Source organism: Dasypus novemcinctus, chromosome 10 (genome assembly GCF_030445035.2).
Source record: "Dasypus novemcinctus isolate mDasNov1 chromosome 10, mDasNov1.1.hap2, whole genome shotgun sequence".
NCBI lineage: Eukaryota > Metazoa > Chordata > Mammalia > Cingulata > Dasypodidae > Dasypus > Dasypus novemcinctus.
Window position 1 is genome coordinate 85,875,860 of NC_080682.1, and position 23,408 is coordinate 85,899,267.

General features: G+C 46.0%; 2 protein-coding genes across 4 annotated transcripts; one reads left to right on the forward strand and one right to left on the reverse strand.

The window, feature by feature from the left end:
- Nucleotides 1–1,839: 1,839 nt before the first annotated feature.
- C10H11orf16 (chromosome 10 C11orf16 homolog) lies at nt 1,840–12,654 on the forward strand. Of its 2 annotated transcripts, XR_011649945.1 has the most exons (7): nt 1,840–2,194; nt 2,780–2,943; nt 4,682–4,835; nt 5,919–6,150; nt 6,763–7,410; nt 11,422–11,649; nt 12,269–12,654. XR_011649945.1 is itself a non-coding variant. In XM_004470266.5 (6 exons), the coding sequence occupies exons 2-6, from the start codon at nt 2,798–2,800 to the stop codon at nt 11,490–11,492; spliced, it is 1,251 nt and encodes a 416-aa protein (XP_004470323.2). In that variant the 5' UTR covers nt 1,840–2,194; nt 2,780–2,797; the 3' UTR covers nt 11,493–12,654. The 2 variants fall into 2 exon arrangements, 1 of the variants encoding a protein (XP_004470323.2); XM_004470266.5 differs by having other exon boundaries at nt 11,422–12,654.
- Nucleotides 11,248–23,260, reverse strand: AKIP1 (A-kinase interacting protein 1). 2 transcript variants are annotated; one of them, XM_004470262.4, is made up of 5 exons: nt 22,796–23,260; nt 22,263–22,343; nt 19,968–20,072; nt 19,182–19,253; nt 11,248–13,124 (listed from the first exon to the last, which is right to left on the reverse strand). In XM_004470262.4, the coding sequence occupies exons 1-5, from the start codon at nt 23,015–23,017 to the stop codon at nt 12,981–12,983; spliced, it is 624 nt and encodes a 207-aa protein (XP_004470319.1). In that variant the 5' UTR covers nt 23,018–23,260; the 3' UTR covers nt 11,248–12,980. The 2 variants fall into 2 exon arrangements, with proteins under 2 accessions (XP_004470319.1, XP_071074319.1); XM_071218218.1 differs by lacking the exon at nt 22,263–22,343.
- Between the last annotated feature and the right edge of the window lie 148 nt (nt 23,261–23,408).

A 23,408-nucleotide genomic window follows, 5' to 3' on the forward strand; every position in this document is an offset into this window, starting at 1 on the left:
AGCAGGCTGTACCCTCAATCTGATGTTCTTAAGTAGCTCATGCCACTCTACTGCTCATACCCAGCAATGACTTCCTTTTAACTACCATCTTGTTTAAATTTATCTGCTTGGCTGTCAGATGCCCCATCTCAAATAACCACCTCAATTTCCCAGCATACTCCCTTCCCTCCAAAAAAAAATTGCAGTCTTCCAAATGCACTGTTCTCCCTTTGCTCATTTTCTGTCTAGACAAGAATGCCATCCTTTCTCCCTCCATCATCGAAATCCTGTCTGTCTTAGTCAGAAATACCTCTCTCACTGCCAGAGTCTCCACTTATCTTTGTGACTGTAACTCTTAACTAACTTTGTGCACCACATAACTGGGCCTTTAGATACATGGTCTTGAGCAACACTCTCATCCTTGACTACCAAGTTATGTTCTGTGAGAGCAGTTGTCATTTAAGATGATTTTGGTTACAAATACGAGGAAACCCAACCCAAACTTGGCTGAATCAATAAAGGGAATTTATTGGCTTAATAAATAGCAATAGGGCTACATGGACGGCCTTCAGACAAGGCTCAACATTGTTATCAAGAACCTGTTTTCTTTAGGTCTATCCCCTCTTCCTCTGGGAATAGCTTCAGGGCCCCAAAATGGCTGTCACTCTCCCAGAACTGTATACTTTCTTATTTATGTACAGGTAGAAGAGAGAATCTATATGCAGAATTCCCAAAAAACCTGAAACTCATCTGATTGGAGAGTCTCAGAACATGCTCATGCCTAACCAATCCCTGGGGCCGAGGGGCTGGAAGTTTCTGATAGATGCATCTTTCACTCCTGGAACTGGGGGTACAACCACTCTCTCCTAACCACACGGATCCACAAACAGAACAGGGAACTAAGGGCAAAGGGTGGATGGGGTGGATGCTGGGAGACACCCACAAACATCCCTATATGCTTTTTGGTATTCTTCCCTGAACACAGTGCAGGATACATAACTGGCACAATGACTGACAGATGCCACACAATACCCACCTCTCTAGATGTTCAAATAAGGACTCCGGTACTCCCTGGAAGACAGGTTATTCCTCACACTGGAAAGCCCTTCTGCTTCCCTGCTGGATGGGAGTTTGTGCCCACACCCACCTCTTTCATAAAGCCCTCCATGCTATCTCAGTTACCTAGATAGCTCTGGAAAACTCTAATGAGAGCCAGTGGAGTATGCCCATGAAGAATAGCAATGTCTAATCAAGAAGCGGATGTGGCGATCCCCTTGTTTTATAAGACTCCCTCATTTCACAAAATACCAGAAGGTGGAATGACTGGCCCAATGTCTTATAATCGGAGCAGAATTTGGACTTCTTCTTCGGGCACGGTCCCCACCTCACCCCCACTGCAAGTGGTCACCTCACCTCTGCTCCTCAGCAGAGGCCTGTCAGTTACAGGCAAGAATGTTCACACTTTTGGTTAATTTGTTTTATTCTACAAAGTCTATCTTACAGCCTATAGACCAGACAGTGGCTCTCCCCACCCCAGCCTCCTGCCTGCAGAGAATGGAGGCAGATCAACAGCTCCAAGTCTCTTTTGGGGTCACCTCCCTCCTTTTTAGGACACCCCTAAGATCCATGAAGCATCCCTCCATAACTGACTTTTTTAAAATAAATTTTTTATTTATTTTTAAAAGATACTTGGCTTACATAAAATGTTACATAAAAATATATAAAGGATTCCCATATGCCCCACTCCCCACACCTCCCACTTCTCCCCACATTAACAACTTCTTTCATAGTGAGGTACATTCATTGGAATTGATGAACACATTTTGGAGCATTGCCACCAAGCATGGATTATAGTTCACATTGCAGTGTACTCTCTCTCCCACAGTAGTGGGGAAGCCTGACCTGAACCTTCAGGAGTTGATGCTTCACTGACTTTTTCTCCCCTTCCCTCCCCACCCCACAACCCATCTTCCAGGGAGAGATTAAGAACAAGCCCCATCTACCCACCTCCACACCTCTCCAGGCTCCCTCCGGGCAGCTGCCCCGCCAGGCCTGCCCAGTAGAGGAGGCCGAGGCCCTCCCGCCCCTCTGCACATGCTCAGTACCCTGCTCGGCCCCCAGCGTTCCTGCCAGCGCACATCCATGGCAACCTGCTTGGCAACCAGGAGTCGGTTGGGCTGAGGCCGAGCCCCAACTGTCAGAGGGAGCGGGTTTGGTGAGTCCCCTCGGGGTCAGCCCTGAGGGCTGGGTTGCTCGGGTGGGCTGGGGCCCTGACCTCTAGACAGTTCTGAGGAGGCTGCGGCCCTGGGATCTCCGGTGAACCTGGAGCCAAAGTTAGTGGCTGGGCTGGGCGGGGGCCTGTGGCTCGGGTTAGCAGTCAGTTTGTCTTCAGGGCTAGGATTTGTGACTTCCTCCCGGGAGTCCCTGCCTTTAGGGGAGGAGGGAGGAGGAAGACTCTAACTTGTACTGAGCTACTGTATGCCAGGGGTTTTACACATATTACCTCCTGGTGGTAACTGAAGAGTGGAGGGGTTAAGTAGCATGCAGCCAGCAGGCTGTGAAGAAAGACTTAAAACTGGCTTTCTCTAAAATCACAGCTCTTGCTCTCTCAACCCCCTTCGACTTCCTGAGTGGGGGCCTCTGAGGCAGGCAATCCAAAGGGGAAACAAGCGACATGGGAGGGAGTGGGGCCGGGCATCCACACAGTTGTCCCCATGAGGCAGCTAGTCCGCGGAGCTGAGCCTGCTGAGCCGGTGCCGTCTGCGCTGCCGTGGGCTGTAATGGTGGTGCTTGTTCTTAGGTGGATCCTCCGAAGGTCATGGAATCTTCTGCAGGGCCTGGGATGCCCTTGCCCAAATACTGCAGCGTGGCCACAACCCTGAAGGCCCCTTGCTGCGACCTCTCCTTCACCTGCCCCTTTGCCCTCCAAGTTCCCTGGCCTACCGGGCACAACCCTCTCACAAGGTACCTATCGTCCCCCTCTGAAGGCAATGGTGTGCTGCCTTTTCCTTTTGCTCTTGACTCTAGCTGATGTGCACAAGGGAGAGAACTTCCTTACTGGGAAGGCTGCAAGCATTTACTGTTTTCCTGGATTTGCCTGAACACAGTTGTGAGGATATTACCCCAGCTTCAATTAGACTCCCAGTAACCTCGAGGGCTGACTTTTACTCTCCCTTGTAGCAGAGTGTGGATGTCACACTTGGCATTTGTGAGAAGGCAGTCAGGGATCACACAGTTATAAAGCTTCTAGTTCGTTTTATCATCAACTATGAGACCTTCTCGGCTACCACGTGAAAAACAGGGTTTCTGTAATTAACAAACAAGGTAAGCTTCAGATCCCTCCTCAGGCACCTTCAGTATCCCTGGATTTTCCTGAATGGCATCCAAACCAGCTGTCTAAAACAAGGTTAGTCTTGTACAAGAGTGCAAATGAACCTCAGCCTGTCAGCATGTACAAATCAAGTACATTCCAGGGACCTGGGTCCACGATACTCAATTCAAGTTAGGTACATACTAGCTTGAATGCTCTTAATAACTGCCCCCTTTCTTGATCCACCTACGTGGACCATCCAGTTCAAGACCAGAGTTGAACATCCCCTGTGTTTAGGCCTCAGACTGCTGCCCACCTAATACAGAGCTACCATAGAAACCCAAAGCTTGACTTGGCTGCTTCTGCAGGTTCGGCCCTTCCCTCAAAATTTCCCAGAAGTAGCCTTTCCTTTTTCTGGTTCCCAGCCCCTTAGTCAGCTTCTCTGTGCTGCTCAAACACTTCCTCACCCCATCTGAACCCACAGCACCAAGTGTCAATACAATTTTGCTCCTTCGTCATTACCTTCTGTATTAGGCAGCCAAAGAGGTGCTGATGCAAAGTACCAGAAATCTGCAGGTTTTGATAAAGGGTATTTATTTGGGGTAGAAGCTTACAGTTACAAGGCCCTAAAGAGTCCAACTCAAGGTACTATAAGAGGTCCTTCCTCACCCAAAGTCAGCTGAAGTAACACGAAGTGTGTTGAAGTAAGATGGTGGGCCTGGTCTCTCCTTCCTTCCTTCTGTGTCATGACAAATTTCTCTCTTCTGGCATCTATGGAGCTCTCTTTCTTCCTGTGCCTTCTGTGTGTCTTCTTGAGTGAGTGACCATTTATATCAACTCACTAAGGGGGCGGAGACTTACCTGAGTTATACCCCACTGATGTGGTCAAATCAAAGCCCTAATTTTAACATAATTTAATCAAGGACATTTCTGCTGAATCTAATACAATCAAAGAGGATCACACCCAGAGGAACAGACCACTTACAAGCATAATCTTTGTTTTTGGAATTCATAAATAATATTAAACCACCCAACTTTCCCCTCAGTCATCCTGGAATCTCACACATTGCTTTAGGATTTACCCTCATGGCACTCTTTCCTGGTCTATCATCTAGCCTCAGAGCCAGCATAAATTAACCTATCAAGGCTGATTACATTCTGAAAACCTGACACAATTCCCAGTTCACAAGTGACGGTTCACTTCATTGTCCTCTCCTCCTGCCCCTCCTACAGTCCACCTCCTGGCAGCCAACAATTGCCCATTTTCCCATGTATTTCTGTTCCACTTAGTCTTGTTTGTCGTACAGACCCAGATATAACTGTGAAATGGGTTTCTTGAGGCTTTTATGACTTGATCTTCTCAATCCCCTAATCAGATTTGCTTTTTCCAAGGTATGCTTATCATCCGTATCTCCACACTGCCAGCCCAGTATGGCAGGGGACTGACTGGCTGGGAATTGTTGGAGGTGCTGCAGACACATTGGTTCTAGCAAGAAGGGAACGAGATGGCTTTTATTACCGGGCCCAGATAAAGCCCACTCCAGAGGCAAGTCCCTCACTGCCAGCTTCTCTCCGCAGGCTCCTCTGGGATGGCTCTGTCATACCCACTATGCATCAGCTGGGTGTGCCCAGCAGTTCAATTTCTTGGATAAGCACAGATCTGTCATACCAGGTTGTAGAAGGGGAAATGTAATGTCAATGAGGAAAATGTGTATTAAAAGTGTTTTGTTCAGGAAAATTCAGTATGTTAAATTATGGACATCAGTAAAGGAAAGAGGAGCAAAATGTGCTTGCCCACATGTGCCCGTGGGAGTACACACAGGAGCCATCCCTGGCATGCCAGGAGCTTGGCGTGGCTTTACATCAGTGGCTGCTCATTGTAGGATTTTTTTTCCTTTTGGAGTGAAACTTTGTGAATGTGGATTCATGGAAGGAAAATTACTATAAATCCTCAAAAAGATATGAATGATAGAATTTCTAGTGAAAAGTCATGTTGTCATTTTCCAGTAACTAATACATGAATTCAAATGTAATGTTCGCAGATTTTTGCTCATATATAGGTCCTATTTTGTTGATTTAATAAAAAATGTAATCAGGCTTTTTTTCAAAATCATACAGAGTACTCAAAAACAGCTTGTATTTTTAACTACCTTAAAAACTTCTCGTGGCCTCACTTTTATGTTATGCATTTGCTTAGCCTGGCCACAGCCATTCCTTGTCCCCCTCCTACATGTGGACTTCAAGGATGAATGATCAACCAACCCTGGTTGGTCTTGGGCCTGGGGATAACACTTTTTTGTATGGAGAAATGTTGGTGCAACTGGGTAGGTGCAGAAGGAGGCGAGGTGTATTGAGGAAAGATCCAGAGGGCCCGGGCTATTCCTGGGGACAGCAGGCCAAAAATACAGGCAAGAGAAAAGAACAGAAGAGGAAGGCTGGCAGGGAAAAGAGTTGCCCATGGCAAGAAGGGGTCGAGGGCAGAGCATTAGCCCCACAGCCTCTGAGCTGAGCAGCTCCTGTCCCTGTCCCTTCTTTAGATGGTCTAGTTCTGGGGTATTGCAGGGGATCACTGGTGCTCCCTCTTGTACTCTCTAATGCCAGATCTCATTCTGTTTTCCTTCCTACACAGCTGGAGAGGCAGGGGACCCTGCTCGTGGAATTTGAGACTCCCCTTGTCACAGGTCCAAAGCTGCCAGCCCAGCGGCAGAATGTGGTCCTAGAAGATGTCATTTGGCTCTCACCATCCGTGGAACACTTGTTGCAACCCGGGGACAAGGTGCTGGCACCCTGGGAGCCAGGCCAACAGCGATATGGCCCTGGCACTGTTCTCTCAGGCTTGGAGGCCAGAAACCTTGAGAGAGGTAAGACTCTGACCTGCCAGTCCCCAGAAGGAGCAGGGCTGGTGACCAGACCAGAGGCGAGAGCAAATGCTATCTCCACAACTTTGGGGTCTTAGAGGTACTAAAAAAATTCCTCATCCCCTCAATTGTAGCTTAATCCTGGGGGTGGCAACAGATCTATCAACTAGATCTATCAGATTATAAAATATTTCTTATCAGGGCAAAATGGCCAAAAACTACTATACAGTTGTTTAGCTAAACCGTGACGTGGTGGGGTTATTCTGGGGTCAAACCAGTACCCATGAGCCATCCTTACCAAACCCTCCCATCAGCATCATTGTATCTCAGAGAATGACAGGCGTCTGCCGCTTCCCTTCCCCCACCTCAGGATGCATTTTGATCTTGACATGAAAAAAATGGGCCCCTCCAGGTCACCTCAGGACAGGAGACAGGGAGGCTCACTCGGGTCCACTGGAAAGTGGTGGGGAAATGCGGAGCAGGTGAGGGGGACGTTCCTGACGGGCACTCCCCGAGATGGATGAGGAGGCCCTTCCTCTGGAGGTATGAGAGCCATTATCCCCACAACAAAGAAGAGGTCGTTATAACAAGACCTTGCCCTTTTCTGTTCTGTAGCATCAAAGGATAAAGAAATCACTGTTTACTTCTGGAACGGCAAGACGGCTCAAGTGCCTCTAAGTGAGGTCACGTGGGTGCCCCCAGCCATCTGGAAGAAGGCTGTGGAGAGGCTGCACAAGCCTTTCACCAGGGAGCTCTCCGGCCCCCTCCTCGGGGCCCCTCGCTGCTCTCCGCTGGGGCCGGTCAACAGATGTGTCACCAGCAGGCTTCCCCCAGGCACTCCGCTCCTGTGCCAGCCCTGCCAGCCCACCTGCTGCCAGCTGCTGTGCCAGGGCTGCCTCTGCTGCCACCCCTTGGCTGGAACCACCTGGTGGCCTTTAACCAGAACCTCCAAACCCACAGCCAGAGAACATCCGGAGACAGAGCTGAAGCCCACAGCACAGCTTTTGTCCCTAGATGGTCCTAAAGAGAAGGAAGTAGCTGTGTGTGCTTCCAGGACTGTTTCTTCCTCCTCCTCTTCCTCCTCTGAAGCAGATTTGGAGAAGGATCTGGAGATGGGCCTTCCCCACAGACTGATGGTGAATAGCAGTGTCAACACAGACCCAGTCCTCCTTGAGAAATCTCCAAGGCAGAGTGGACTCTGCCAGCCTGAATGGAGGTACTGGAGGAGAAATGGTCCTGAGCCACCTCATCCTAGTAAGCCAGGTACGTCAGCGGCACAGGGGTCCCTTGGCAAAGCAGGGTCTTGGGGCCCCTGCTTCCTTCCCTTCCATGTGTTTCTCAGGCATCTGGTACAGGTTTCTACTGTGTGGGAAGTGGAAGAAGCACCTGGGAGTGTATGCATGTTGAAGGGGAGGCTGTGATAAAGAGGGAAGTGCTGGGATTCTATTTAAGCTATTTAGTTCCGTAAGAAAGGAACAGTGAGCTGAACTTTGAGCTAACGTTTGCATCCCTATTTCACCCTTGTCATTTCTTCACTAGGCTTTTCTGATACACTGCCATTGTCAATTGTTGCTCGCCTTCTTTTTTCCTTAGAGGTCTTGACTTTTCTCCAGATGAATAGTCACAATGCCTCCAGGTGTTGAAACTGAGGCTTAAACAGTTGGTCATCAGGCCCCACTGTCCAGCTAGGCCTCTTACTAGGTTAGAGTGGGAAGGACCAGGGCACTGCATTATGCCACTTTCTTTACAACTAGCAGGGAGAAGCAGTGTTAGATTGTCCTTGGCAGTCCACAGCCACTTCCATACTTTTTTTTTTTTTAAGTTTTATTTATTTTTCTCCCCTTCCCCCCACCCCCAGTTGTCTGCTCTCTGTGTCCAAGCACTGTATGTTCTTCTGTGACCACTTCTATCCTATCAGCAGCTCTAGGAATCTGTTTCTTTTTGTTGCGTCATCTTGTTGTGTCAGCTCTCCGTGTGTGCGATGCCATTCCTGAGCAGGTTGCACTTTTCTTTCACGCTGGACGGCTTCTTACGGTGGGGCTCCCCTACACGGGGGACACACCTGCGTGGCAGGGCACTCCTTGCGCGCATCAGCACTGCGCTTGGGCCAGCTCCACTCGAGTCAAGGAGGCCTGGGGTTTGAACCGCAGACCTCCCATGTGGTAGACGGACGCCCTAACCACTGGGCCAAGTCCTCTTCCACCCCCCCAAAACTTCTTAACCTCAAGTGAAGAAAGGTATGACATACCCCGGCAGGTCTGGGGAGCAGCATGTCATTGATCTACCTGCCCACTATATCTAAATTCCCAAGTGGACCCAGAAAAATCAGAAGACTAAGTTGCTCGGCAAAGGTGGCCTGGATAAGCTCAGACCTAGACCATATCTCTTGGGGCTCTGGGGTCACTGATTTTAAAGGTCAGTGAATGAGAACCAGGGCAAAAATAGCACCGACTAAGGGCTTACGGATCCCTAGACACTGCCCTCATTTGGAACCCACTGTAGGTCCCTGTTTGAAGCTATTGTCCTATTTCCAAGACAGCTGCTCACCATGAAGGACCTCTCAGCCCACAAGGAGTTCAATCTTGCCCCAGGGGTAAGGGCTTTATCAGTCTTCAGTTCCCAAAAGCTGAGAAACTGTTTCTACAATGAGCAGCTTTCCTGGGTGACTCTCCTGGACCCCTGGGCTTTGGGATGAGTGGGGATGGGTATAAGTCTGCTGCTATTGTATTTTATAGACAAGTTCCCAGGCTTCCAGGTTTTCAAGGTACAGGGTCTTTCCCCCATCTCTGGTGGGGAGACAACTAGGACAAGTATCTAGCAATGGCCACCTTGGCCTCCTTTCTAAGAGGAAACCTCATATGGGTCATTCCAGTATCACTGAGGGAGGCCTTGCCAGAGACTCCTGGGAAACAGCTGATCCTGTGAGATCTGCTCTCCCAACATTTGATGACAGAAAATGGTGCCCAAATCTGGAGTTTTCATGCTAAATTCCTTGTGTCTTCCACTGCCTCCTGTTTCATCACAGCCTGGAGAAAGAAAAGCTGTCCCTCACCTACAGAGAGGAATTTGTAGGGAGCAACGGAAACAGCAGCAAGCCCAGAATCAGAGAGGAAAGCCAGGGGTTCATCAGAGGGGGGCCACAGGGCTCAGGTGTGCCCCAGGTACCACGTCTTCCCAGGGGCTACTGGACTACTATGTTCACACCACTGTGGCTAGACTGGTTCCAGCCCTGAGTAAGTCCGAACAAATTTTCCCTGGCTTAAGTATACACTGTTCTTGCCCCATTGCCCAGTCATTTACAGGACATTCTCTCTCCCCATTACCATATTTAGACAGACCCACTCCGAAGTCCTGTCTGCCCCCGCCCCCCCAACAAAAACAAACAAAACAAAACAACCACTTCTGAGCAAGTTAACTGACTATAAAGAGAAATGGATTATCTTCAGGTACTTTGCCTGGCTTTCCTTTAGGTACTGGAGCATTTGTTATGCTTCAAGCAAAAGTTCATTCCTGGAGTAGAACCACAAGCAGTGATGGCCCTGCCTCTGCAAGGCCCACCTCTGTGCCCCTCACCTCAGAAGAGCAAGCCTGAGCTGGGGTGTGGAGGAACGAGCCAGCCCCTGCCCTTGTGTACAACTGACCAGTGAGGACGAAGCTGTAAAACCATGTGCCAGCATGTGCCAGCCAGGGCTGGGAACAATGGCAAACACCGGTGCTTTTCTTTTCTCCTCTCCAGATTTTGGATCCTTTTAAGGAAATATGCTACTTGGCTCCTCTGAAATATGCCTGGTAGCCATCAAGTACTGATTTTTGACAGGGAGTCTAGAGCTTTGCCTTTTACGGCCTCTCCTATAGTTCTTTATTTTTTTTTAAAATTTATTTCTCTCCCCTCCCCCCAGTTGTCTGCTGTGTCCTTTGCTGTGTGTATTTCCATGACCACTTCTATCTTACCAGCAGCAGTGGGAATCTGTGTTTCTTTTTGTTGCGTCACCTTGTGTCAGCTCTCCGTGTGTGTGGCATCATTCCTAGGCAGGCTGCACTTTCTTTTGCGCTGGGCGGCTCTCCTTATAGGGCACACTCCTTGCTCGTGGGGCTCCCCTACGCAGGGGACACCCCTGTGTGGCATGGCACTCCTTGCGTGCATCAGCACTGCGCATGGGCCAGCTGCCCATGGGTCAAGGAGGCCTGGGGTTTGAACCGCGGACCTCCCATGTGGTAGGCGGACGCCCTATCCATTGGGTCAAGTCCACTTCCCTCTCCTATAGTTCTTGCTCCCTCTGCCACCACACCTTTTGTTGCTTTCCTTTACAGGCAGTGAAAGGTTCTTCTCTGATCCTAACAATCCTAGGAGCCAGCAGTCATATTGTTCTCTTCTTTTTCTTTTTCTTTTGTTAAAGATTTATTTATTTATTTATTTATTTAAACCCCCCCTCCCCTGGTTGTCTGTTCTCTGTGTCTATTTGCTGCATCTTGTTTCTTTGTCCGCTTCTGTTGTCGTCAGTGGCACGGGAAGTGTGGGCGGTGCCATTGCTCGGCAGGCTGCTCTTTCCTTCGCGCTGGGCGGCTCTCCTTACGGGTGCACTCCTTGCGTGTGGGGCTCCCCTACGCGGGGGACACCCCTGCGTGGCATGGCACTCCTTGAGCGCATCAGCACTGCACGTGGGCCAGCTGCACACAGGTCAAGCACACCCGGGTTTGAACCACAGACCTCCCATGTGGTAGACAGACGCCCTAACCACTGGGCCAAGTCCGTTTCCCCTCTTCTTTTTCTTCTGAAACAGGTTTCAAACTTAAGTTTTGAAAATCAGGGAGCAGATGGAGTTCTTTTAAAGTATTCTTTCCTCTTTAGATTGTTCTCCTATTCCTCAGGAAACCACATCTCCCATTATTTTTGTTTTGCCTCCATGGACGTCTAAGAACTTGTTTTTCATCTGTTTCCTAACTCTTCTTTGTCATCAGTTTCTTCTTTGTCATAAACTTCTTTGACTGGTGGTGACTGGTTACCTTTGCTTCCCCTAGTGGCTGTTTGAAAAACGTGTCTGATAACCTCTTCCTCCCAATTCTAATTCTGAGCACCAGGTAATAACCTCTCCCAAAGTATAATGGCCAGAAATGAATAACAAACTTTATTTCTCTTCAGAAATAAAAAAACAGTGCTTAGGAGCTACAGACTTAAGAGGTTCATCAATCCTTAACAGTCCTACTGAAGTCATTGAGACTAACCCCATCAAAATGATGGCACAGTCAACATAACTAACTGACTTTTGGGTTTAGGAACAGGACGATACAACCTATCTGGAAAGAAGAGAACAACAGCAAACAACAGAGAACACAAACTGTTGTAGCCGCGGATACCAAGGAACTGGGACAGGAAGAACCCAAGGTGACAACACCACTGCAGATGCTGCGGAAGAAACCTGAACCCAGAAAATAGTGTGAGGGTGCCAAGAGCCAGCCAGAGGGCCATGAACTCCCCTTACACTAAAAGCCCTGAGGACCTAGGTAAAGCAGAACGGTGGGAAGGGCTTCCTAAGGACTTTTTATGTGGTTCTTAGACCTTTGGGTCACATCCCTTTTGAGGAAGATAAAATTCGTGGTCCTTTCCAAAAAAACGCACATACCTACAATTTTACATACTATTTCCGAAGACTTAAAGAACCCAAAGTTAAGCGGACAAAGAAGACGCAGCAAATAGATACAGAGAACAGACAACCGGGGTGGGGAGTGGGGGGGAGAAATAAATAAATAAATCTTAAAAAAAAAAGAACCCGAAGTTCATCCCCATTTAAATGACTCTCCACCTCCATGGTGATGGGCATGGGTCTATTTTACTAGGTCCTAGGTTCACAGGAGTCTTTCCCTCACTGGGATTACTAATATAGCTCTACCTAAAACTTTGTTTTCAACATTAAAATACTGGTATTTTTCCTGAGGAAAGATTTGTTACATTCAAGAGATGAATCACCAGGCAACTACACTGGAGTGTACAGCAATAATGTTTGCATGGTAGCTTAAAAAAAAAAAAAGTTTGAAATACAATGATGCCCTTTTAAAATCATTTGACTTTTGAGCCTTAAAAATACTCAAACATAAGATTCTCATGATTTTTTTTCTTTTATAGGAAGCTAAAGACTAGTGATGGCAAAAGAATGGCAATGGAGTTAAAGAGTGGCTGACAAGGCCTCTTTTAATAGGAGGTAGCACAGGCCACAGGTGCTAGCTGAATAAGCAGCATCTTCACCCCATTAAGACTCCCCTGCAAGGGAGCTACAAGAAAGCACTCCTGTTGTAAGGGCCATAAGAGAGTGGCAGCCCTGTCCCAGTGTTCCCTGCCAGAGGGCTAGTGAAAGGTGGCTGGGGATGTCGTCCTCCACAGCAGCCAAAGGCCCGGCTGCTTTGGGTCAATGTGTCCATAACCTCTTTGCCCTCTTTTCATAAAGCCTTCAGTTACATATGAGCTACGTTTTATTTCACAGCTTAATACCAATAAAATATGAATTCTCTTCATTTCCGAATCTCTCCCTTTATTGTCATAATTAATCTTCATTTGGAAAGAAAGCACTAAAAACCATTCAGTATCATTACATTATTACTTTCAGTCAAAAAGAGACCTGGGGGGTAGGGGGTGAGGAGAGGGTCAACTTCTATACTCTCAAGTTAAAATAGACACTGAAAGAGACCAACTCCAATTCCCAGGAAGGCTGAACCTCTGTCATCAGTATTCAAAGCACAATGTATAAATAATTAGATAATCACATGAAGGCCATCTCCTGGCTACTTAAAAAAAAAAAAAAAAAAAAAAAGGTGATGTGCAGTCCAGGTGAAGGTCAACATCAAACAGGGAAAACCAAGTCCACGCTTTGTCCTGAGTCAACTGCTACCACGTGAGTCCTCTTGGTTAAGTCATTTGAACCCACAGTGACAGAATAGGTCCCTGGATATACTTCTATGTAGAGGTCCTTAGAGATGTTCTCAGCCTGTAATGAGAACATATTAGCAATTTAGAGATTTTATATCCCAGTGTCATCATGGCACCTTCACAAAACTATCTTTATGTGCCAGAGATGGAATGAAGCACTAATGTGGGGAAGAGAAGTCCTGCTTTCAAGGCTCAACTTGGCCACCTAATAGCATTGTCATAGGTAAATCTCAGCCTTTAATGCTTTTTCCTTATTTCTAAAACTGCAATAATACCTACTGCACAAATAAACATGTATGTGAAAACACTCTGTAACTGCTAAAGTGCTGTAGGAACACAAAAAGATTATAAGAACATTTAAATGGAGAAGAAAGGTAAGTTTTAGGTGGAGGGAAAGGCTAATGACTTGTTTGGGGTATCAAAAGTGGACAGTAGCACTTGTTAGCAAAGATTAGCAAATAGTGGAAAGGTACCTTGGAATAGTGAGAACATTCTTTTTAACTATGTTTTGCTACATTCATTATCAGGAAGATGAAAAATTTCTCTTTTCCTAAAGATGAGAACACTCTGGATTCCATTCTGTCACTGAAGCAGCAAATTAAAGCTGGCTGGCAAAAGCCCTTTCTTGGAGGACTGGGTCTCTTATAGTGCAAAACACTGGAAGCTGGAGTTAATAGAAAGATGTATGTTGAGAACTGTACTGCACATGAGCCATCCTCCAAGGACAGACTTTTTGCAAGGATGGGAAGTGGATCATGGCAGATATGCAGAAAGAGGGGATGGGTATCAGTTCAAATACAAAAAGGCAAAGTCACAAACCAAGAGTCTAATGAAGAGACAAACAGACAGCTGGAATACCACTACATGCTTACTCAATGCTGGGAAGGATTCACAGGCAAAAAATGTCATTTCTATCACCAGACCCAGGGGGAGAAAAAAACAAACTGCTGGCCAGCAAGTTCCACTAGAAGGAATAAATGATAATATTTATACCTTTATGAAACTTCCTCCACACCCCTACCCTGCACAGTGAGAATAGATTTAAAGTCAATTTTTTCCCCCAAAATTGCCTTATATTTTGTATCCCTTCATGCACAGTTACTTCAAAATTGGAGGTCTATCCTCATTTAACTCACGTGAATATGACCCTGCCACAACTATTTCCTAGTTATCAACTCTGTAAATAAAGGTAGGTTTTAGAAAACATGGCTGTATCAGAATTTCAGAAAGCCAAAAATGCTTCATTTGTTTGCATAAAAGAAAACACCTGTGGTAGGTTAGCATCTGTTACTCCAACACTGTGGGACATCAAGAAGATTAGCATTACCCAAAATCAGCAAGTGGTGGAGGCATCTAAGTCTATATTTGTGCTAGAAGCAGAATATTCTTAGTTGCTACTAATTCTAGTATTTTCTGAATCCTGGTTAGTAGCAAATTGTATATAAACAAAAATTAAGCAAATTATTGCAGAACATGTGAAATTCTTTTCCTCAGAATCCCAGTCCTTTATACTTCCACAAAATTCCCTGGGTTCATGAACAACTGAGTACTTTATCTTAAAAGTGAGAAACTCATCATTACATGTTTTTACAGAGAAACATTTGTGGAAAATGGGAACAAATACCCTCACATTTATGGAACCTGATCTAACTAAATTATCTATTTTTCAGAATTTCAACAATTATTTTCACTTTGTAAACAGGCTGCCTGAATAGATGGTAGAATTCCAAGACCCAATGCTAGCCCAGCTGAGCCAGTAGGAAGGGGCTGTGAATACTTCGCATTCTTTCCAACCACAACTATGATTTCAGGCACAAAGAGTATCCCTGAAGCTTTAACTGAAGGAAGGATACCAAAAAAACATAATTTCATCCTGAACTAAAACTTTATGTATCCCCTCCCCCAAGTGTAAGAACATCCCAACTTAAAAATACTACAGCTACACATGAACTAATTGGCCCCACCCCAATCAAGATGGCAGAGTGAGATGTTTCAGGCTCCAGTCCCCCACAGAAATTTTGAACAAGCAAGAACTGGCAGAAAACATCTTTCTGAAAGCTCCAGAAAAACAGTTTAATGATTGCAGAAATATGGTGAGTGCTGAATCAAGAAAAAGACCACTTAAAAGTGGTAGGGGGAAGCGGACTTGGCTCAACAGATAGAGTGTCCGCCTACCACATGGGAGGTCCCTGGTTCAAACCCAGGGCCTCCTGACTTGGGTGATGAGCTGGCCCATGCGCAGTGCTGATGCACGCAAGGAGTGCCGTGCCATGCAGGGGTGTCCCCAAGCAGGGAAGCCTTACACACAAGGAGTGCACCCCGTAAGGAGAGCCGCCCAGCATGAAAGAAAGTCCAGCCTCCCCAGGAGGCACCGCACACATAGAGAGCTGACACAGCAAGGTGACGCAACAAAACGAGACACAGATTCCCGGGTCATTGACAAGAATAGAGGCGGACACAGAAGAACACACAGCAAATGGACACAGAGAGCAGACAAGTGGAGGGCGGGGGAAGGCGCAAGGGGAAAAAAAAGGGGGGGGGGGGTAGGCTCTCATGATGCCCTGGCCCCTCCTTCACTCCTCACTGGCTCAGCACAGAGTCCAGGGTTCCAGAGAGAGCAGAGTAACCCTTGTGCACACACTGGGGGCAGGTATGTCTGGCCAGAGGGCTGCAGCAGGATAGTTGTCATAGGTCTGCTGTACTAAAACTTTCCTACAGAATGCTGTGAGAGAGCAGTCAAGTCATGCTGCCTGTAGCACGGGATTGCTGGCTGTAGGACATACAGTGCAATGCCCAGAACCATGAGGAAACTGTTTCCTAGGAAAGAGGGGACATTCATGTTGGAGTAAACAGGGGAATTCCTAGGGCCACAAGTTCACGCCCAAAACAAGAGGCATACACAGAAAGGATCAGGGAGGCCCCTACACTTTGGCCTGGAGCTATTCTCCAAACTTCGTATGGATAAACCCAGGTCATTCTGCGAAGAGGGGAAACGTGTTTTATTTTTTTGGTTAGTTCCTGTTATTCAAGGAAAGCTCTGTCATAATGCTAGTTACAGTGTTAATGGACACCCCAAAGTCCAAATTCTGGTGATAACATCTTAAAATATCAAAATGTCCAGGTTTCAACAAAAGGTTATAAAACATACAAAGAAACAGGAAGTAATGGCCTGGGCAAAGGAGAAAATTAAAGAATTAGAAACCACTGATGTGGAGAACCAGACCTGGGAAACACTAGACAAAGACTTTTAAAAAAGTCTTAAACATATTCAAAGAACTAAAGAAAAACATTGATAAAGAACTAAAGGAAATCAGGAAAACAATAGATGAACTCAGAGAGATAGAAATTATGAAAAGGAACCAAACAGAGCTGAGGACCACAGTAACAGAAATTAAAAATTCCCTAGAGGGGATCAGTAGCAGATTGGAGCTGGCAGAAGAAAGAATCGGTGAATTTGAAGTAAGACAAATGAAATAAATATGAGGCAGAAAGAATAATGAATTGACCAGCGCCTGAAGAACACAACCTGTGGAATACCACCAAGTATACAAATATATGTGTTTAGTTTGCCGGCTACTGAAGCAAATACCATGCTTTGGCTTGGCTTAAACAATAGAAATTTATTGTGAGGCTGGGAGAAGTCCAAATCAAGGCATCATCAAGGTGATGCTTCCTCCCAGAGGACTGTAGCATTCTGGGACTGGCTATCAGCAAACTTTGGTCCTTAGCTCTCCTGTCACACGGCAGTGCACATGGCAGCCTCTCCTGGATTCTCAGGTCCATTGACTTCCAGCATCTGGCTGGTCCCTGTCCTTCTCTCTGACTGTTCACTCTACTTATAAAAGACACCAGTAATCCAGATTAAAACCCAACCTGGGGGGAAGTGGACATGGCACAACTGATAGAGCATCCACCTACCATATGGAGGGTCCAGGGTTCTATACCCAGGACCTCCTGACCCATGTGCAGCTGGCCCACGCACAGTGCTGCTGCACACAAGGAGTGCATCCCGCAAGGAGAGCCACCCCACATGAAAAAAGTGCAGCCTGCCCAGGAGTGGTGCTGCACACATGGAGAGCTGATGTATCAAGATGACGCAAGAAAAGAGGCAGTTTCCTGGTGCTGCCTGACAATGCAAGTGGACACAGAAGAACACACAGCAAATGGACACAGTACAGACAACAGAGCGGGGCGGGGGGGAGGGGGGGGCCAGGGAAGGGGAAAGAAATAAGTAAAATCTTAAAAAAAAAACCGGAACCTGATTCATTTGGGTTATACCTTAACTGAAAGAACATCTTGAGATCTTATTTACAATGGGTCCACACCCACAGGCATGGATTAAGTTTATTTATTTATTTATTATTTATTTATTTCTCTCCCCTTCTATCCTTATCAGTGACACTGGGAATCTGTGTTTCTTTTTGTTGCGTCATCTTGCTATGTCAGCTCTCCGTGTGTGTGGCACCATTCCTGGGCAGGCTGCACTTTCTTTTGCGTTGGGCGGCTCTCCTTATGGGGCACACTCCTTGCACGTGGGGCTCCCCTACACAGGAAACACCCCTGCGTGGCACAGCACTCCTTGCGTGCATCAGCACTGCGCATGGGCCAGCTCCACACAGGTCAAGGAGGCCCGGGGTTTGAACCATGTACCTCCCATGTGGTAGGCGGATACCCTATCCATTGGGCCAAGTCTGCTTCCCTGGATTAAGTTTAAGAACATATTTTCCCATCACAACCACATTGTGGGACTCCCAGAAGGAGAAGAGCGAGAGAAAGGGGCAGAGAGATTACTCAAGGAAATAATGGCAGGAAACTTCTCAAATTTAATGAAAGACACAAATATATACATCCAAGATGCTTAACCAATTCCAAAGAGGATAAACACAAATAGATCAACACCACAGCATATTATAATGTCAAATGTCAAAGACAAAGGGAGAATTCTGGGAAGTGGATGTGGCTCAAGTGATTGGGCTTCCACACACCATATGGAAGGACCCATGTTCAATCCCTGGGGCCTCCTGGTAAAGGCGTGCCTGTGCAGCAAGCCAGTGCCTGTGTAAAGTGAGTCACACAGCAAGATGACAATGCAACAAAAGAGATGAAGGGGAGAGTCAAGGAGAGGTATAACAGAAATCAGGAAGTGAGGTGGCACAAGTGACAGGGAACCTCTCTCCACATCAGAGGTCCCCAGGATCGAATCCCAGTGAACACTAGAGAAGAAAAATGAGTACAGAAGACAAAAAGAGAAATAGACACAGAAGATCACACAGCAAATGCATACAGGCAGCAAAAAAAAAAAAAAAAAAGCAGGGCAAGGGGGGCAGGGGAGGGGGTGGGGGAAAAAAAGGGAGAATTCAGAAAGCTGCAAGAGAGAAGCAACTTATTACATACAAAGGAGCCTCAATAAGTTAAGGGCTGATTTCTTATCAGAAATCATGGAGTCAAGAAAGTAGCTGGATGACCTATTTATAAAGGGCTAAAAGCAGAAAATGCCAATCAAGAATTCTGTATCTAGCAAAACTGTCAAGAACAAGAGAGCAATTGAGACATTCTCAGATAAACAAAAGATGAGGAAGTTCATCACCACTAGACCGGCCCTACAAGAGATGCTAAAGAGAGTTCTGCAGTTTGAAAGGAAAGATGCTTTACATCAGTGTTACATTTCTTAAACTGATAAATGCACTTAAGGTGGTTACATAGTGAATATCCTTGATCTTAAGAAATGTAGATGGCAGTATTAGGTGTCCAAGGAGCATGATATATACAATCTACACTGATGTGTTCAGAAAATGGATCAATAAACAGATTGACAAACAGATAGATGAATGGATAGACTGACAATATGATACAGCAAGTAAGGAAGCATATTAAGATTGGTGGATCTAGGTGTCAGTGGGAGGAGGACAGGGGTATGCTGGACTCTCTGTATGGGGATTGTATTATTTTTTAACTGTCCTGTAAATCTGAAAGTATTTCAAAATAAAAAGTTATGAAAAAACAAACTAACAAAAACTCTACTACCAGTATAAAGAATTGTATAATAAACCAGGCCACCTGGTAAATGGAATTGCAATGGTGGTGAGGTCCAGCACTCTAGAAGTTCTGTACTCACAGGTTGGGATGCCTCTGGGTCACACTCTGATGCTTGATTGATGCCTCCAAGATCAAGGGATATGTCTTTTCTCTGAGGAGACAAGTAGGAACATTGAGTAGTGCCAGAGTTATAACTCCTGGATTGTAAAGATAAATTTTCTTCTACATTATTAGGAACTAACAATTGTTCTATCAGACTTTTTAAAGTTACTACCTAAATCATTAAGGCTCTTTTTAGTGAATTCTGTGAATTCAATCAGATGTTTACTATAATTACTTTTTAATCCTTACCCGGGATTTGCAGTTGATGTCAGAAGTCCCTAAAGTTATGGACGTTTTTAAAACTTCATATTCCAACTACTCCTGTGGAATCAACTTAACAAGCAGAATCTTTAGTTTTACCCCCAAATGACTTGTAGTTAAAAAAAAAAAAAAAAGTTTGTAGTAAGAGGCCTATACTTTTTATTATCGTTAGGAAAAGTATTTCGTTAAAACAAAGGTCTTTTCTTACACTTCCTTTTTAAAGGTTCCAAAAACAAAATCTCTTTCCTAACTCTAGTTGTAGAAGATAACTGAAGCTCTTTAAGCCTGCAGCCTAGCATTACAGGTTTATTTTGGATAAACTCCTATTTCACGCTCACTGTTATAAGTTCTCCAAGGCTGAGAGTTGCTATGCTTCTATTGAGCACTGTGTTGCTGAGACATACAGGCAATCAACAATATCAAGTCTAGCAGGAGACCCTCGGACAGGGTCTTGCATCTTGGGAGGCTGAGGACACAGTGTAGGATGGCTGGGGATACATACGTGACCACTCCCTCTTTCTGAGCATAGGTGCAGCTCTGACTTTCCTCTGTGATAACGATAGACATGGGTTGCCCCTCCTTCTTCTGGCACAGATGAAAAATATTTCTAGAGAAGTAATGAGAAAGTAATTGGATAACCAAGCAATCTGTTTGAAATTTTTTTAAAAACCTGATACTTAGGTGAAGTGTGGTTAAGAAGGGAGGCAGGAGAGCGAAGGTAAATTACCTGCATTCTTGTCAGGCTCTAAAGTTACGTAACAAACCTGAGCACATATAAAGTGGTTGTGAAGAAGGACACTGCATTTGGCATAACTCTGCTGCCATCTGCTGCTTCTGTAGGGCAAGAACCGTGACCAATGGAAGCTGGGCAGGACCAGGTTAAACAATTTCCACATCTTGGCCCCAATATCAAATACACACACCTTTGCATCTTCTGTCATGACAAATTCTGATGCACAGGTCCAACTTTATGGTCTAAGCCTCAGGTCAACGACAAGGGAAGAGAGGGGTGCACCTCTCCTGATATTTAGAAATATGACAGGAAATGTAACATAAACCCAACAGCCACGCAGCTCTTCTCTCCCTGCTCCCCATGTGGGGGATAGAGGTCTCCAGTTTAAGGAAAATAAATAAAAAGGATCAGAAAACAGTTACATTTTCTTGTCCACTTCCTTCCTCCCCCTCAAAGTCAATCTTAGACTTGCCCTCAATTATGACTAATGATGAGGACATAACAAGTCTACTTGTTTTGAACATGGGGTAGGGAATATGTTTACGACATGTGACACAATGAGAAGGAAAAACTGGAGCAGCTTTTCAGGACACAGATCTAATTATGTATTTCAGGAGATGGTTCAAAATTGTGAAGGCAGTACAGAAAGCTGTTCCAATTTAATCTCTAGAAAGCAAAGGGGTTCTGAGGCTCCATTCCACAATGGAGATTGGAACTGAAGCATGAACTGAAAACCAAAATGAAAAACACCAATTTGCTAAACCTCTAACCAAAAGCAAATATTTTTCCTTTTACTGAACCATGAACCAAAATGTTTTTTGTTTTTAAGTTAATCACTTTACAGCACAGCCAAAGTTATGGATTTTTCTAAAACCACTTAACAGAACAAATAAAAATATTCTCTGAATCATATCTCATTGGTTGATTTCCTGTTTTTGGAGTCACTGGAATTTTATAAAAGATATAGAAAGATTAGAGATTTTAAAAAAGATATTGACAATGAAACTGAAAAGTAGGACAGAAACAAGGTATCTTCTTCCTTCTCCCTTATACACCAGCTTCCTTACAACTTCATAAGACTCACAAAATGAAAAGGCTGAAAGAGATCAGAGTCTGTAGTATTCGTAGGAGGTTAAGGAGTGCCTTTGATGCCGGTGATTTCCTTGAATGTTGCCTGGTCTACCTTCACCATTCTCCCCAAGTACTTAGAGATGTTCTAAGGGTCCACTTTTGAAAAACCTTGGGAAGAGGAACACTAAAACCTTTACTACCGTTTCAATAAATGGTACCAAAAATTTCACCTAAATCTTTCATGTTACAATTTATGACAAATTTTTTTGGTATTCTCTGCTCAGTGGAAACCAAAGAAACAAAACTCTGAACAGAACTTCAGAGAACTTTTTTTAGACTGGGAAGGTAAGGCCTGGAAAGACTAGTGGCAGGAAGTGGCAGAACATAGGTCTGATTTCTGGGAAACTGCTCTTTCCATTCAGCCACACTACCCCAGGATGAGGGCATTGAACCCTGTTTTCCACCTTTGTCTACAGCAACTTGATATGAATTCATGAAACATACTTAATATTACCAGGGACTTGAAACAAACATTAGAGGTTGAGATCGTTTGTGGGAGTTTTGTTTCAGTTCATGCTTGTTTCAAAACCTTTTGAGAAGAGAGGCTCAGCTCCAGTTTAGGGTAATTCTCAGATATTTTTTAAAACCTCAGTTCAAAGTTAAAAAACAAACACAAATGTTTGCACTTGATTCATTTGGAATTCAGCAAATAAACCATTTTTCTCACTACACTGATGAGAGAGACCTTTTCTGGCTTATTCACTGTTGTATTCTCAATAACACCCACACAGTTAGGCAATCAATAAATATTTGGTGAATGAATTCTAACTTGGATTTACCACCTGGTTTAAGTCCTTGATTACAACCTGCCTATGAAGGGTGCACAGAAATGGGAAACGAAGCCTACAGGTTCTCCCTAAACTCCAGGAAGATCCACATTGTGATCCATCAGCAAATGGGCCAGGGGCGTGGCTTCAGCAAAGACCCACTTACCCCACACTGACTTGAAGTATAGTCCATGAATTCAGCCATTGTCCTGAAGGAAGCACTGAGGGTTGGGTGTCTTTCTTCTCTCTGTTTGAATAATTGGCAAGTCACAGGTGAGAATAAGAGTTCCCCAATGAAGAATGAATTCATTTTGGGAATGGCCTCCTTTTTACTTTTGGAAAAGCCTCTGCAAGTTGAAGTCAGTAAGCAGGATCTTACTGAGAAAGAATTCCAACTCTAAAAGGAATTCATAGAGATGCAATTTAACCAGGACTTAAAAGATGTTTGCTAGCTTTTTTCCTATCATCAGATTGCAGCATCTAAGAATTTTTAAAAAGTAACCAACCAGGCTCGCGCACTACTGGTATCCTACAGCTACCCAATAAGAATCTGTAAAACGTATCGTTTTCAAAGGGCTTTCCTAGTCACTGTATCTCTCAACCAAGGCCTGATGTTTTCCAGCTTCGCCAAGCACGGTGATGCCCAGAAGACCACCGGTGAGCGAATGAATGGGCCGGTACCCGAGCAGAGGCCCTCACCTGTCCTAGGAAAAGGCGCTGGGGACCGGGTTCTGGCCGTCTTTCGTGGTCCAGCCCCTCCCAGGCAAGGACCCCCGTGCTGCCCTTGGGGAGCTCCAGCGAGTGCCAGTCCACCGCCCTCCTCTTGGCCCGCTCCAGCACTTCTTGACCCAGCCTAGCCGAGCGCTGCAGGGTAAGTCGGTTCACCCCGTTCAGCGCCGCGGCCGCCAGATAGTTCTCCATGTCTCCCTGGGCAGGCACAGACACACACACGCACAAGCGAGGGTCAGCGGGGCCGCAGCCACCGTTCCAACTCCGGGTCCCAGTTGGGACTCTGCCTGCCCGGGCCGGTGGGCCGCCGTTCGGCGTTCAACCCTCAACGCGCGTTTCGGTTCCCGCCGGGCCTGGGGCGTGGCCGTGCGCGTGGACCCCTTCACTTCCGGCCTCTCCGCCCGAGACGGCCTGCTTACTCCGCCTGCTTCTCGGGGCGCATGCGCTCAGCACTCTCTCGGAGACAAGGGCTGGGCGACGAGTCCGAGGCGCCCGCGCAACAGGCCAATGGCGGGAAGTGGGGCGGGGCGACGGGCGCGGGCGCCGGCGGCGGACACGCCTCCTGCGTCGGGTCGCGTGTGGC